This window comes from Pseudoliparis swirei, chromosome 1, assembly GCF_029220125.1.
Source record: "Pseudoliparis swirei isolate HS2019 ecotype Mariana Trench chromosome 1, NWPU_hadal_v1, whole genome shotgun sequence".
NCBI lineage: Eukaryota > Metazoa > Chordata > Actinopteri > Perciformes > Liparidae > Pseudoliparis > Pseudoliparis swirei.
This window is the reverse complement of record NC_079388.1, coordinates 17,142,455-17,156,879: the sequence shown is the minus strand read 5'-3', so window position 1 is coordinate 17,156,879 and position 14,425 is coordinate 17,142,455. Positions and strand designations below refer to the sequence as shown.

Sequence of the window (14,425 nt, the reverse complement as noted above, 5' to 3'; positions counted from 1 at the left end):
AGGTGGGAGCAGTTGACTACGAATAATGTCCAAAGTGTAAATATTGTAAAAGTCCAACTGTAGAGTTACAAGTTAATCATTTACCCACGTCAGTTGATTGATGAATTAGTTAAATACTTTAATATTTATGTTTTTTAACCAGCTCAGGGAGGCTTGGAGCCCCTAACATAATTATATAACTCAATAGGCATTGGGCTAATTATACACCTGATTAAACAGCGACATCTTGTAATTGTTTTGCTTGAAGTGAAATAAATAACTCAATCAAATTACATTGATCAATTAGTATTTATTAACAATATTTTGTTTTCATTCTCATCATTTTCTTAAATAACTACAGTGTTCATAGGTCCATTTCACAGCCACAAAATATCAAAGATATTTACATACATATGTACATATGCACAGGAGGCACAAGGGCGTCCGCGTGTCCCCGCTGGGTCAAAGGTCATGACGCTCACACATCTGGCTACAGCCTCAAAGGTCATGAAGTTCACCGACGATCCAGAGCAGAGACACATATTAAACAGGGGTGAGCTTTACAATTATTAGACTTTAAAAAGGTTGGCGTTTAGAGCGTCCGCTCGGAGATCTTAGGAATCTCTCAAAGAAAACACGCCGCAGTATGTACACGTTTCCATAGCGATGCATATGAACTATGTCAATCCACACTTTAATGACAGGTACTGATGATCACAGAGCATCCTGGTTGTTTCTTCATTAAACACACACACACACACACTATTCTTTGTTTTTGCTTCCTCCAATGATGTGCTTCCCTTTCCAAAACCCTCACTTTGAATCTTCTAATCCAGTTGGAACCTCAGAGGCCTAAAATATAGAGATTTAAATACTGCAAGAAGAAACACTTTCCAGCAAACGTCAATTCCTAAAGAAAAGAAAAACACGGGAAAAAACGAAACTAATAAATATTTAAATAATGATATAACTCAATGGGAGGCGGCTATAGACGCCTCTTTTCGCTCAGTATTAAGGAAATGAAAGAGTTTACCAAAAAAAATTTTCCCCCATTTCCAGTAGCGGTCCTATAAATACGATGTCAGTAAACTAACTGGTTCTACTGGTGTAGTGGTTTCAGTACTCTGGTGGGGAACTTACTGGAGTTCTGAGGCCGTTACTGATCGTCCAAACATCACATTATGACGGCTTCTTAGACAGAAGAAGAAGAAGAAAGCCAGTGGGATGGGATGATATTCAACCTGGCTGACTGGAGTCACGCAACTATGAGTCTTAATGGAGAAAAAATAATAAAAACATTTAAATGTGTTCAGATATACACACCCGGGCGACAGCTCCAGAGTGGATTCACACACGCGTCGTCCCGTTGGTTCTGAACCTTTACGGTGTCGTCGCCGTTCAAGTCGCTCGCGTCTCGAGGTCGTCGGCGCCCCCTGTGGCCGGTGCGGGGATCGAAACTGCGCCGGACGGCAGCTCTGACTAAAATACACTGACATCACATTTCATGGTTTTTGTGCAATTTCGACTGAGAACAAGACCAACCCCTCCGCCCCCCAGGAAAAGTGCTCAAAAGTAGTTTGTTATACACAAAAAGTACGGCTTTTGAGATCTGACGGAGCGAGAAAGGAGAGTGAACATTTAACGCTGGGGAAAAAGTGGAGGAGTTTGGCACTTTGAGTCCATCAAGTGTTGTTGTTGTTGAGGAACAGCAGCAGTGTGAGTGGAGGGCAGCGTCTGCGTGACACGACAGTTCCAGGTAAGTTGCCCAGTGCAAAATCCGCCCATTGGTCCGCGGGCCTCCAGGAGTCTCCTAGATCATGTTGGCCAGTTCCGTCGAGTCAGTTTCTGAATTGGCTTCGTCCCTGAAAAAAATAAAAAATAAATAGTCTTCAGTTGGAGATTTTCTCAACTGACAAACGCAAAAAAAAAAAAAGAAGGCTTTTCAAGACCTCGGTCCTACCTCAGCTCCTGCAGCAGCTTGCGGTTGCCTTGCCTCTTCTCCTCTGTGATCGGATACGAGTAGAGGATGACGAGGCCGATGAGGATGAGCCCGATGGGCGCGGCCGACACCAGCACCTTCAAGGTGATCGCCACTTCCTCCGGCTGAGTGCAGCCTCGACTGATGTAGCCCGCGAAGCTGAGAGGAGGAGAAACACCGGGTTAAAAACACGTCACGCGAGGCAGAGCTTTAAGGATGGTGGATTATTTTATTTAGGTTAAAAATCGCTGATCAAAGTACACACACACTACTGTACTTTATCTGATGAAAACAAAAAAGGCATTCCTTTTTGATTTGGGATTTAGCTTTTTATTATTATTGTGTTAGATTAAAAACCTACTGAATCAGCCACAATAATCCCACGTTTTGAATGACTTCAAATATAGGTGTGTGTGTGTGTGTGTGTGTGTGCCGACTTACTCTAAACTGAGCGTGGAGATGCCGAGGGAGACTCCGGAGGCGAACTTGGTGAAGAAGACGTAGAAGGAATAGAAGAGCGCCTCGTGCCCGGTGGACCCCGGGTTCTGCACTTGGAAGTCGTCGACGACGTCGGGCAGCATGGACCTGAAGAAGAAACACGCAGGTAAGGTCAGGGGTCGGGTCGGGGTCTAGTCCTCAGGAAACCGTGCGGTGGGCGGGGATCGTACCAGGGCAGCAGGAAGGCTGCGGCCACGCCCACGCCGGCGGCGAAGGAGACGAAGTAGGTGACGATCAGGTTGCTCTTCACACACACCACGAGGATCATGAAGGGGATCACCGACTGGAGGGGACAGAAACTCATCAGAACACCGAGCAGCTAAAAAGAAAACGCTTAAAAATGGCAGCTTTTCCTACAACTCCTGGGATCTAGTTTCATTCCCGACGAGCGGCGGTGTGAACGTGACCGAGAGCCCCTCACCAAGCTGCCGGCGCAGACCGCCGTCTTCTTCCCAAAGCGAGTCAGGAACCACTGCCAGAAGGGGATGGCGAGAGTAGCAGACAGCTGAGGGGAGGGGGGGGGAACATTCAAAGGGTCTGGTTAACCAGCTGTTTCCATACAAAACTCACAGAAGTTGCATTCAAGTCCAGACGAGGCCTTCAGGGTCCTCAGGACATCGCAGTGAGACTCACGCCCGCCGAGGGCAACAGGCGGCCGCACGGTTCCTTTCGGCTCGTTCCCAAAACAAATGTGAGCCGGTTGTGATGCAATAGTTCGACGCGGGGAAAGGTCACCGTATGACTCGACAGGGGTGAGCGTGGATCAGTTCGACCTCTGACCCCGCCTTGTTTGACTACGATAAAAATAACAGGGTTCTTACACATTTTGATCAATGGATTTCCAGGACTTTTAACCAAATATCCACGACCAAACTGAAATCTCGGTAAGAACAATTTAGAAAATGTTGTGCGTTTGAGCGTCTTTCTTTAAAAAAAACCATATTAATTACTTCACAATCGGCGTAAATGAACATGTGAATATAACATTTCCATGACTTTTCCAAAACTTTTATGATTGAAGTTTTTTTACATGACTTTTCCAGGCCTGGAAATGACCATTTTAAAATTCCATGACTTTTCCAGGTTTTCCATGACCGTACGAACCCTGTCACAGCGGCGGGGCCTTTTCCACCTTCTCTCACACAGCTGCAGTGTGGCTGTGCAGTCCTGTGTCTTCAGGACATTGCTGAGGACATGCTTTGCAGCAACGTACCCCCCCCCCCCCCCCACACCTCCTTTATAAACCATTCGTTTGTGTTGCATCAGCAGTACAGGTGCATCTGAACTTCTTCTCCGCCGCCGGCCCACACCACTTCCTCCCCTCCGCGAGCCTCTTTTACAAGAAATCAAAACACAATCGGTTAAACGATAACGCGGCCTCATCGCCTCGACCGTCCTCATCAGGCGCGTTTCAACGCGACCGAGTGAAGATGAGACGCGCGCGCTTTAAGAAGCAACGCGCCATATCGCCAACGCCACTAGAGGGAATGTTGTTTGTTGCGCAACATTTGCCCGTTGCCAGGTCATCCGGCTTTAAACGTACACGTCCTTGCACCCGTCGGCTCGACGTGTTCAGTTTGAATCCATCTGATAAGATCGGAGCCGAGCTCCTTTAGACATCTCATCAAATTACGGAGCGGCTCCTTCAAAAAGATCTCACTGTCGGAGTCACTTTGTTAAATAAATGTGCTTCGACAAGAAAAGAGAGGAGAACGGGTCCCCGCCTTGCCGGCGTAATCCTTTCCATAAAGTAAAGGATCAAAGCGTGTAATCTGATGCCACAGAAAGCACATCGGTGGATTAATCGGGGTGAATACCTGCCGGGATCTGAAGACGCTCCGATGCGGAGGAGCGCTTTTCTTCAGGGGAGGTCAAGGGAGATAATGTGGCGCCGTCTGTGGGAACGGGGTGGCATTCAGGCGGCCAGGAGACCGAGCTCGCCTTGTGACTGAAGAAGCGTTTGTCTTCGCCGTGACGCTAACGGCTTCACTTGTTCAGACACAATGGGGCTGCCCGAGGTTTCATGTGCTCCGTTGCTCTGGCAACAGGGCCTGACAGTGCCACCTGTGTGTGTGTGTGTGTGTGTGTGTGCGTGTGTGCTCACCATGATGGCCAGCAGTATATTCTGGAAGTCGTTTCTGAAGCCCAGCGTCGAGCTGCAGAACAGGGCGAAGTTTCCCTCCAGGAGCTGCGGGACAACGCAGAGATTTACTCAGTCAAATCCAACTACACACACACATTTTGGACAACTTTGCAGGCGCCACTTTAACTCGCACAAACCGGCGAGTGACGAAGAGCCAGTGTACGCACCATGAAGCCCAGCGAGGTGAAGAGGAAGACCATGACCAGCTTGGCGTACGGTCCGTGTCCCATCACCAGCTTGATGCCCTGGAAGAAACCCATGGGCGCCGACCTGGGGCGAGAAGACTCTGGAGAGGAAGAAAAGAAATACAAATGGCGTCAAAAAAACACCGGAGGCGTCTCAACTGAAGGATGGAGCCGGTTTGATGGAGAGATTAAAGTCTCACCTTTCCGCTCCTTCACGCCGAAGAAAAGAACAATGGCGCACAGGATGTAGATGATGCAGATGACGCCGGAGGCGATCATGTAGGCCGCTTTCTGGAGCGGAGGAACGAGGGAAGAGACGGTTAGCCAACGCCATGTCAGCTTCTCTCGGCGCCGCGCGGCTCGCTCACCGTGTCGTCCAGGGAGATGACGGGCCCCGTCGCGTTGAGGCCGACGGACAGCGAGGAGTTCAGGTCCGCCGCGAGGTCCCCGGGTCCCGGGAGGCAGGGAGCGGTCGCCATGCCCACGATCTGGCCCTGGATCGCGGTGCCCAGAACGGTGCCCAGAACCTCCACCGTCATCCCTGAGGGGAGGAAAACACGCGGTGGGTTCAAGTACACGAACACAAGTTCCCCAAAAAAAATAACATCTACGCCGACTGCGACACTCACGGTATGCGGTGGCGGAGTCTCGTTCCTTCTGGTCGGAGCTGATGAACATGGTGAGGGCCGAGTACGGCACATGGAAGCACTGGTGGAAGAAAAAAAGAGAGCAACAAGGTGAGATAAAGTGTCATCGGAGAAATAGTGACGCAACATTTTGGGAAGATTGATAAAAATCTTGAGACTCTCTGGGAGTAAAATACTTTTTAATGAGGATTTTCTAAGAAATGGGAACATGTGGTTAAAAGTAACCGTCGATCGTCGAGAGTGGTACTCACGGTTTGAAGGGTCTGGAAGATGCAGTAGAAGAACAGGTACCAGATGACTTTGCCTTCCTCGAAGGGAGGAACGCACCAGATGAGGAAATAGGCGAGCACCGCCACGGGGGTCGAGAACAGGATCCTTCAGGGAGACACGAGGAGAGAGACGACCACGACGTCAGTGCAGGACGACTTGAAACACGCCGTAAACAATTAGCATGTTGCATCATCTATGCCCGTTTCAGGGAGTCTGTCATTTAATTCACGGCCAAACGCCGGCACCGATCATCATCAATAGAGATGTGGAGTTCCACGAGACGGGTCGAGTTCGTGGCTGAACTGGAGGAACACGAGTCAGAAACACTCACTTGTGTCCCTGTTGCAGGAAAACGCTTCAACGAGGTAATGAGGGTCAAAAAAAGTGCATGGGGAGAAAAAGAAAAGAAAAGTGCATCCTCTTCCTCACGTCTGATATCCAGTAAATGTCCAACATGAAGTCATTCAAAAAGGAGGAAGGGGGAGGAGAATTCCTCTCGTCACTTCCTAGGAAGGAGTTGCTCCTTCCCATGGTCAGATCGACGTCGTCCAATCGGATACGCGCTAAAAAAAAATGATAATAATAATAATGTTGAAAGAAAAAATATTTAATGTGGAAATATTTTGGGGAAAAAATAAACAAATAAAAATGTTGCACACTTGAACACATTAAATCAAATACATGTGTAATATTTTAAATATAGTGACAGTCCCACGTGACCGCGCGGCTCCGCTTCAAGCTTGAACTCCAGTGAACTCTTGAATTCCTCAGTCAGGCTTTAAAAATCCTGCCGGGCCACTGGCAGGCGGATCCTGATTGGCTGCCGCGTGTGGTGTGTTGTGGGCTGGACCAATGAGAGTCCAGGCCGACTCGTGTTCCCTCCCCCTTCACACGGCGCTCATAAGACGCAGCAGTTCCGGAAGGGTTGTCTCTTCCTCTTATCTTCTTCATCCCTGAGGCACCGCACCCCATCTCCTCCTCTTTGTTTTACGACGGAGTGCACCGTGATGAAACCGAAAGTGCTCCATCCTTTCATCTCATTAAAAAAAACTACACCCACCACAAAAAGCATCTCACTCTGCAGCGAGCATGCTCCATTTGAGACTCAGCATCGAGGTAAAAATTGCACTCATTAAATCTGACCACGACCCTCTTGGCAAAGCTTCGTTTTAAATAAATAGTATGCATGAAATTATTGCATATTACATGAGAGTCTAAATACAAATGTTCAGAGGCGATACGTGGATATCAACAGCCAACAAATAACAGTTGTAAACGCTATTCAGAATAATTTGCGTCGCTGAGGATCCAGGAAGGTGGAGAACGAGAAGCCGCTCCGTCACAAGTGCAACTCAAAAGCCATGAAAAAAAGAAAAAACCGAGACATCCCACTCTGCTGGGAAAACAGACGCCAAAACACAACACACATTTCTTTGTGATCCAAATTAAATCACACAGGGGTGATCTCTGTTTCACACACACACATATACAACCACGGGGGAACATTAGCACAGGAAACAGAGGACTGGGGATCCAGACTCGTCTCGCAGCTGGGGCCCTTCATTAGAACGAGGGACGCACGTTTCATTTGCCGACTGGGGAGATTCTGTTTTTAATTACGTCGGCAGGGGAGTAAAGAGGAGGCGCAGAGAAACTCCTCCCTGCGGCGTCATTATAGAGCGACTAGACCCTCAGAGATGTCACCACCGCTTCACACCACGTTCTGACACATGTCCTGAGTGTCGGGAAACTTTCGGTGAAGAAGCGCCACAGTTCACAGGTAGAAGTCGGGCGGCATTTCTTTGTTTTCCTTTTAGACGTCAAGGGAGGAAACGTGTGCCAATGAGAGCGTCATCAGAACTTCAGATGGCTAAACGTTGAGATGAAAAATAAATATTTGAACAGGGAGCCGAGTCCTTTACGAGGATTCGCTCTGGAAAGAGGTGTGTGTGTGTGTGTGTGTGTGCGTCGGATGTGAAGAGCAAACTCGGGAGTAGACAGGATGATGTTTGTCGGTGCCAGAGGCCTCGCTGTGGGAAACGACCAAGACGCCCGCTGGGATATTTGCTTTTGAAAGTCTCGAGTAGCTTTGCATTTGAAACCCGAGAGGCCCGAAGCATTTCAACTACAGACGCGTTTTCGGTGCTTATTTTATAGTCTATATATATATATCAGGCATGAAAACGGGTCAGGGGTGAAAAAGGTGAGAAGGATAGGCGCGCGCGCAGGGGGGGGGGGGGGTGCTGGTGACTTCCACGAACATCGATGTTGGACGTTGTATGATAATCTATAGTTCCTCCATTCTGACACCAAGTCAGTGGGCCCTATAATAATATTGTATATAATATAGTCATTCATGAACCAACTTCCTTTTTTTTTTTGGCGTGAACAAGTCTTCAAGTCTTGTGCTCTGCTGAGCCTCGAGTCTGTTCCTTGAGTCTGTTCATCGAGTCTGTTCTGCCTCTACCTGGTTGTCACGATCTTCTAATCCAGGGGTGTCAAACTCATTTTCACCGAGGGCCACATCCGCCTCATGGCTGCCCTCAAAGGGCCGGTTGTCACTAACACGGTATAATTCTAACTACTCCAGAACATATTGTAAAATAACTGTCTTTGCATTTGTTTGTTTATTTAGGTGTACTTATATAAATGTATAACTATATATGCAAATGTATTTAATATTATACAATACATCTATTTAATTTAATTATATTTATTTTAACCCACATTACTTTATCAAAGATCAAACAAACATTATTACATTAACTTTGTTAAAAGCTTTTTCACAGTTGAGACAGGTGGTTCTCCACTGGTCTGGGTAGTGGTTCTCCACTGGTCTGGGCAGTGGTTCTCCACTGGTCTGGGGCAGTGGTTCTCCACTGGTCTGGGGCAGTAGTTCTCCACTGGTTTGGGCAGTGGTTCTCCACTGGTCTGGCTTTGGGACGCACTATCACCCCTGAATGACAAGCTGAGACCTAAATTGAGGGATATTTTTAACTTCTCAAATGTATTTAATGAAAAGATGTTGCAGTTTGAACCTGAGTGTTCAGAATATCACAGTATGCACAACACAACTATTTAGTAATATTCCCTTTTACAGTCAATTATGAACCAACAAGTGAATCTTAAGGACACAAGAATGCGGTCACATAAAATGACGTGGCGGGCCACACTTGGTCCGCGGGCCATGAGTTTGACACGTATGTTCTAATCTATGCCATACCTGCCATAAATATCATGATACTGATACAATACCATAAAACAGTACCATAAATACGATCCTGGTATATTTATCTATAATAGTAATAAATAAAATATCTGTATGGTTCACTTTTTACCAACTTTTTCAACACTTAACAAATGGCAGTATTATTAGTATTAGCCTACAAGATATTAATGAAACTACATGGAGCCATCATAGCATTGATTATCACTATGAGACTCTTAGTCTGTATCTGACCAGATGATACAGAGTTCATCAGGATGAGCAGCTGGAGAGTTACAGAAACAGAACTTTAGACTGAACTTAAACATTTCACTTCTGGCATCTTTTTTAATTTTAATTTTTAAAGCCGAAAATTCCGCCACTTAACGGCACTCGCTGCGTAGTGTGTGCAAACAGCTCGACACGGAGCAGCGCGTGCGCTCTGATCGCTCTTTTAATGAAGTATCGATACTAAAAATATGCTAAATCACATCGCTCTTAACGTACGGGTACTTTGTTAGCATCGCTTCACCGTGCAGCGTGACAGCAGCAGATAGCGGGCTAACATTCAAGCTAACCTAAACCACCAAACGCTGAAGACATCTTGACGCTGATTGGCCGAGACGCGACACGTGCCCATCAAAGATGTTCTATTGTGAAAAGCACCACTCCACATTTTCTCCGTGTCCCACTCCAATCTCATAAACGCCGGCCGGCCAATTGACCCCCCCCCCCCTCCCCCAAAACAAAAACTCTTCGGATCTACACGATTCACGTCAGTCACCTATTTTGGTTTCAAAACGGCGAATTTCGCCGAAAGGTGAGGGATTCTCATGCCTGATATATGAGTGAGAGTGAGAGTGAGAGAGCGAGGGGAAGAGCCAAAGAGGAAACGTCAGTAGTAATTGCATCAGCGGTCTGACTCGTAGTAACCTGCCGGTGGACAACAAAGCCCCGCCTCCAAAACACTGACACATGGACAGGGCATAGTTTGGAAAAACTTCCACTCACAGCTGTGACGCAGTCCTCGTGACAACAGGCCACACCCCCCCCTGAGGCATCTCCGACAGCAAATGTGTGACAAGTGCTTCAGTGACACACAACTGGGCTTCATCAACGAGGGAATGGAAACGGCCCAAAAGAGACTCGAACGTTACGGAGGAGGAGAAAGATAAACCTCTTAAACGCAGACGTAGTCGTCGACAACGACCGACGGTGTTTTCTCGACGGCAGACGGACTCACCAGGGCAGCATGCGCCCGAAACGCGTCCACGGGCTCCGGGAGACCAGGAAGCCCACCGTCGGGTCCGTCACGGCGTCCCACGCTCGGCCCACGAACATTATGATGGAGGCGTAGAAGGGATCCAGCTGGGGGGGGGAAAAAGAGACGAGATGAAAACCTTTAATGAAACGGTGACATTCAAAAGCAAAGAGATCTCAACTTCACGTACGCCGGCGCCAACAATAGAGCCACGGCGTGCTCTCGTTGAACCAGGACGCTCTGACGGAGCGGAGCTTTACAACGTGACGAGTCTGACCCGAGGCCTCCGACTCAGCCGCTGGACTTCTGATCTACGATCTCGGTCGGCGGACGAAGCGAAACCCTGGGAAGCGGGTCGACTTGCACGCCATTTGGGCCTTCGCCGTGGGATTAGTGTCAGCGGCCATTAAAGAGAGCCCCCCCCCCCCCCTCCCCTCCGCCTTCTTCACAACAAGCCACTGTAAGCCTTTATGCTACAGTGGAGCCACAGAGTCAAGAATGGAAACAGACACTTTTGTTTCCACCTCTTCCATTTTTTCCCCAGGATAATCGGCTCATTGTGTGTGTGGGGGGGGGGGGAGGGGGGGGCTTTGGCGGTCACAGGAGGCATCACGCACAACTCATTGCCCTCAAGTCCGTAAGAATACACAGTGTGGCGCGGCAGCTTGGGGCGCAGGTAGGACGGCGTTGCATGAGCAGCATGTTCCCTACACACATGTGGTGGTCTTTTAAAGGGCCAGAGGGGGGGGGGGGGATATATTTAGGTCAGTTATAAATGCGACGCTAAATGTCCCGACAGGTGTGCTCAGGGAGATTTTAAAAATAAAAATAAAAGTCCAAACCAACTCACCTGAGCGACGTCCAGCAGATAGATCTGCAGGAAGAACCCCAGGGCGCAGCCCGTGATCTGGTAGGGGGCGCCGCCGACGGCGTAGCAGAGCTTGTTGCAGACCGACAGTCTGTTCCCGTGTTCATGCTGGTGGAAGAGGAACGGGGAAAGAAAAACTGTTAAAATCAGGAGTGATTAGCAGCTCGATGAAGCCAGAGTCGAACCGGGACGAGGACATTTGAAGAAGTACGACTGTTTACCAAGAAGACAAAACGAACGACTTTCAGCTAATTGCCGTCGCATTGAAAATGCAGAAGGTTATGTTTTGATCGCCGTGTATTTATTTATTTATTTGTATGCGTGTTACTCGCATAACTCAAAAAGTATTAAACCGAATCGCATGAAATTTGGTGGGATGATTGGTTATTATCCGGGGACCATTTGATTAGATTTTGGGATCGATCGGGTCAAAGGTCATGGAAAGGTCTACATCTTCTTTTTACCATAGCGTGGTCAATTATTATCCAGTTGGCATGCAACTAATGCAAAAATGTGGCTGCGGCGAAGGTATGCGCTCTACCGAGTGCCCGTTCAAGTTACTCATTCAACGTTCACCTGCTTTTGGGTTAGGGTTATTATAGGAGTGGTAGTTTCTGCAGAGTACACACACACACACACACACACACACACACACACACACACACACACACACACACACACACACACACACCCACACACACCCACACACACACACACACACACACACACACACACACTGGGGAACACACAAACACTCACACACAGTGCACACACACACACACGTGGATGCACACACATTCCACGATTGACAGACACACACACACACACACACACACACACACACACACACACACACAGGCACGGACACTGCATCTGCCAGTTTGACCAGGGCACGGTGACCACTCGTGGACACAGAGATGCAAACACACCCTCCTCGCTGACCAATCAAAAGGCCCTCTTTTCAGCTGGTAAAAAAAAAGACATTTTTATTGCTGGTGTTGAGCAGGGGGAGAGGGAAAGTTATAAACCGGCTTCAGGGGACATTACCTTGACCGGCAGGCACATTACAGTCGTCTTCTCGCCACCTTGCATGAGAAAGACCTCCGCTGAGATCACGCCGCGACGATAAAACACCCTGAATGAACCCGGCCGCCGTCTTGTTGATACACCCAACCCAGCCTTTGTTTAAGAGACAAAAAAACTCCTCTGCTGCAATGTTGTGATTGTACTCAGGTTAATTCTTCAGACTTAAGCGACTCAATACATCGGTAGTCACCTCACCAGTTTGACCAAATGGTGATTGCCTTGTGTGTCATGTTAACTTGCGTCACAAGGCACAGGAGCACTCAAAAATACTCCTCTTGTGTTATCACTCATCCCAATGACACCCGGTACAGAGGAGAGGACGAGTCTCTTGATGTCTTTTGCATCACAAAAAAAAAAAGCTTTGACACAATTTATTTAACGAGGTCAAGCCAGACATGAAAAGAAGTCTCCTTCCACTGCTCCATAAAGGCTACTACGTTATCAGTGCGACCAGTAATGACGTTATCATTGAAGTAATTATGTTATCGCTGCAGACTGTAAACGTACTCAAACACGTGGCTCAAAAAAGGTAATAAAGCGGCTTTAAAAATATATATATATATATTGCAAGATGTGTTAAGTTTTAAAATCAGGCTGTCCCCATCTGTGCTTATGACACCGTGACACGTCGCCTTGTTAAGGTGATCCCGGCTGCATTCAAAGATATCGGAGATATGGATATCAACCCAGAGGTTCTTTGAGACCACTTATAAAACAACAAAAAAGGTGAAAAGCAACAGCTTAAAATGCCCCTTAAAAAAAAAAAATGACGCCAAAATGTCTCCTTCAATGTAAAAGCAGTCGTGTCACACGTCACACTTGAACCAGTAAGACACGTTCCTATAGATTGAATTTGTTCCGATTTTCTTTTGCATTCAAACACGTGTTCGAACTGTAGCCCCTGAACGCAACGCCACAACGAACCCACTCGGATCCCCACACGAACCAGTCTGAAGGAGGGCGTGTAGCTCAGGTTTGATCGGTTTTCTACCCACAGTCGACGTCAGAGAGACATTAGCAGCTCGACTGACATTTTGTTCTCAAGATATTCATTTTTATTCATTAAAAAAAAAGAGACAAATGAGAAAGTCCAGCGTATAAACTGCGCACGAGTGAGCCGTTAGCCAACGTCTGAAACGGATACATACATGTGTGCCGTGTGGCCGGGGTTTAACTAGTTAGAAAACTAAAATTAGGACTAATTAAGCTCGGTTAATTGAGCTTTCGCTCAGCAAACGTTTAAAGGCTAACGTCTTGTGAAAGGCTTCGCCGTCGGTTGGAAGCAGAAGTTACCGGGGGACGCCGACTGAAAAACAATTATATTCCTTATAGTGATCAATCATTTTAATTCACTTCGTTAAGTCCTGTGTCGAAATATAACACAACCCGGCTTGGCAACGTGTAGCGTCTCTCAGTAATGTCACTTCACCGGTGTGTTGCATGCAAGTGATTGTACATGCGTTCATTCATAAAACAGCTTCTTAACCACCGGTCTCGTGCGTTTCACGTTAAAAATAAAACACCTTAGTCGTCTGTGGACCGATTAATGTGACGTACCTTCCTGGCGAGCTTGATTCCGTCCGAGTCGACCGGTTTGTTCAATAAATTGGCGTTGGAGTATTGTTCGCCTCCTTCTCCTTTCGCCATTCTTCGCAAGAAGAGCGGCGTTTTTTTTGTTTCTTCTTAAATTAACTTGACGCAGAAATAAAAGCGCAGTGATATCAAACAGGTTGTTTCCCGAGAGGAGTGCAGGAAAGGCGGCTCACTAGTATCGACGTGGTCCAACAATCTAAGAAGATGCGCAGGCAGAAAGGGTGGATGTAGTAAAAAAATAGATTTGTTCATTTTTTATTTATTTTTTAGCTCTACGCCCCTTTTCAACGTGCCACCCCGTCTTTAGCCACGCCCCTCCGCCGTTAGCCACGCCCATTGTAGGCGGGCTCGCCAGTCAAGCTGCAGCCGGTCCAACGATAATAAATCAAACTTTCACCCTCATATTTGAAATTCTCAATCGGAAATGAGCCGTATCAACATTTTATTTCGTTTTAAATAAGAAGTTATTACATCTTCAGTGAAAATGTAACATGTTGCACACCTGTAAACAAACAAACAGGTGCCCCCTGTTCCAGTATGAATATAAGTTACTCAACCTCAATATTCTTGAGTTTAAACAGCATTGAGACTTCATGTTTTTTAAATCATAAATGAATGGGTAACTGAAAAATAATGTATAAAAACAAAAGCACGCCAAACCAAATATCTTGAGGCGTTGCGGTGAAGTTTTAAAACTATTCTCGAATATGGC

At 47.2% G+C, this 14,425-nt stretch overlaps 1 protein-coding gene across 1 annotated transcript; it reads right to left on the bottom strand.

The window, feature by feature from the left end:
• Positions 1 to 269: 269 nt before the first annotated feature.
• On the bottom strand, positions 270 to 14,202 carry mfsd2ab (MFSD2 lysolipid transporter A, lysophospholipid b). Its single transcript, XM_056417513.1, has 14 exons — positions 13,678 to 14,202; positions 11,017 to 11,142; positions 10,149 to 10,273; positions 5,682 to 5,805; positions 5,413 to 5,491; positions 5,152 to 5,324; positions 4,984 to 5,074; positions 4,766 to 4,884; positions 4,560 to 4,643; positions 2,877 to 2,960; positions 2,626 to 2,738; positions 2,399 to 2,542; positions 1,940 to 2,116; positions 270 to 1,841 (listed from the first exon to the last, which is right to left on the bottom strand). Exons 1-14 carry the CDS (start codon positions 13,765 to 13,767, stop codon positions 1,790 to 1,792), a joined length of 1,581 nt encoding a protein of 526 aa, XP_056273488.1. The 5' UTR covers positions 13,768 to 14,202; the 3' UTR covers positions 270 to 1,789.
• Positions 14,203 to 14,425: the final 223 nt, after the last annotated feature.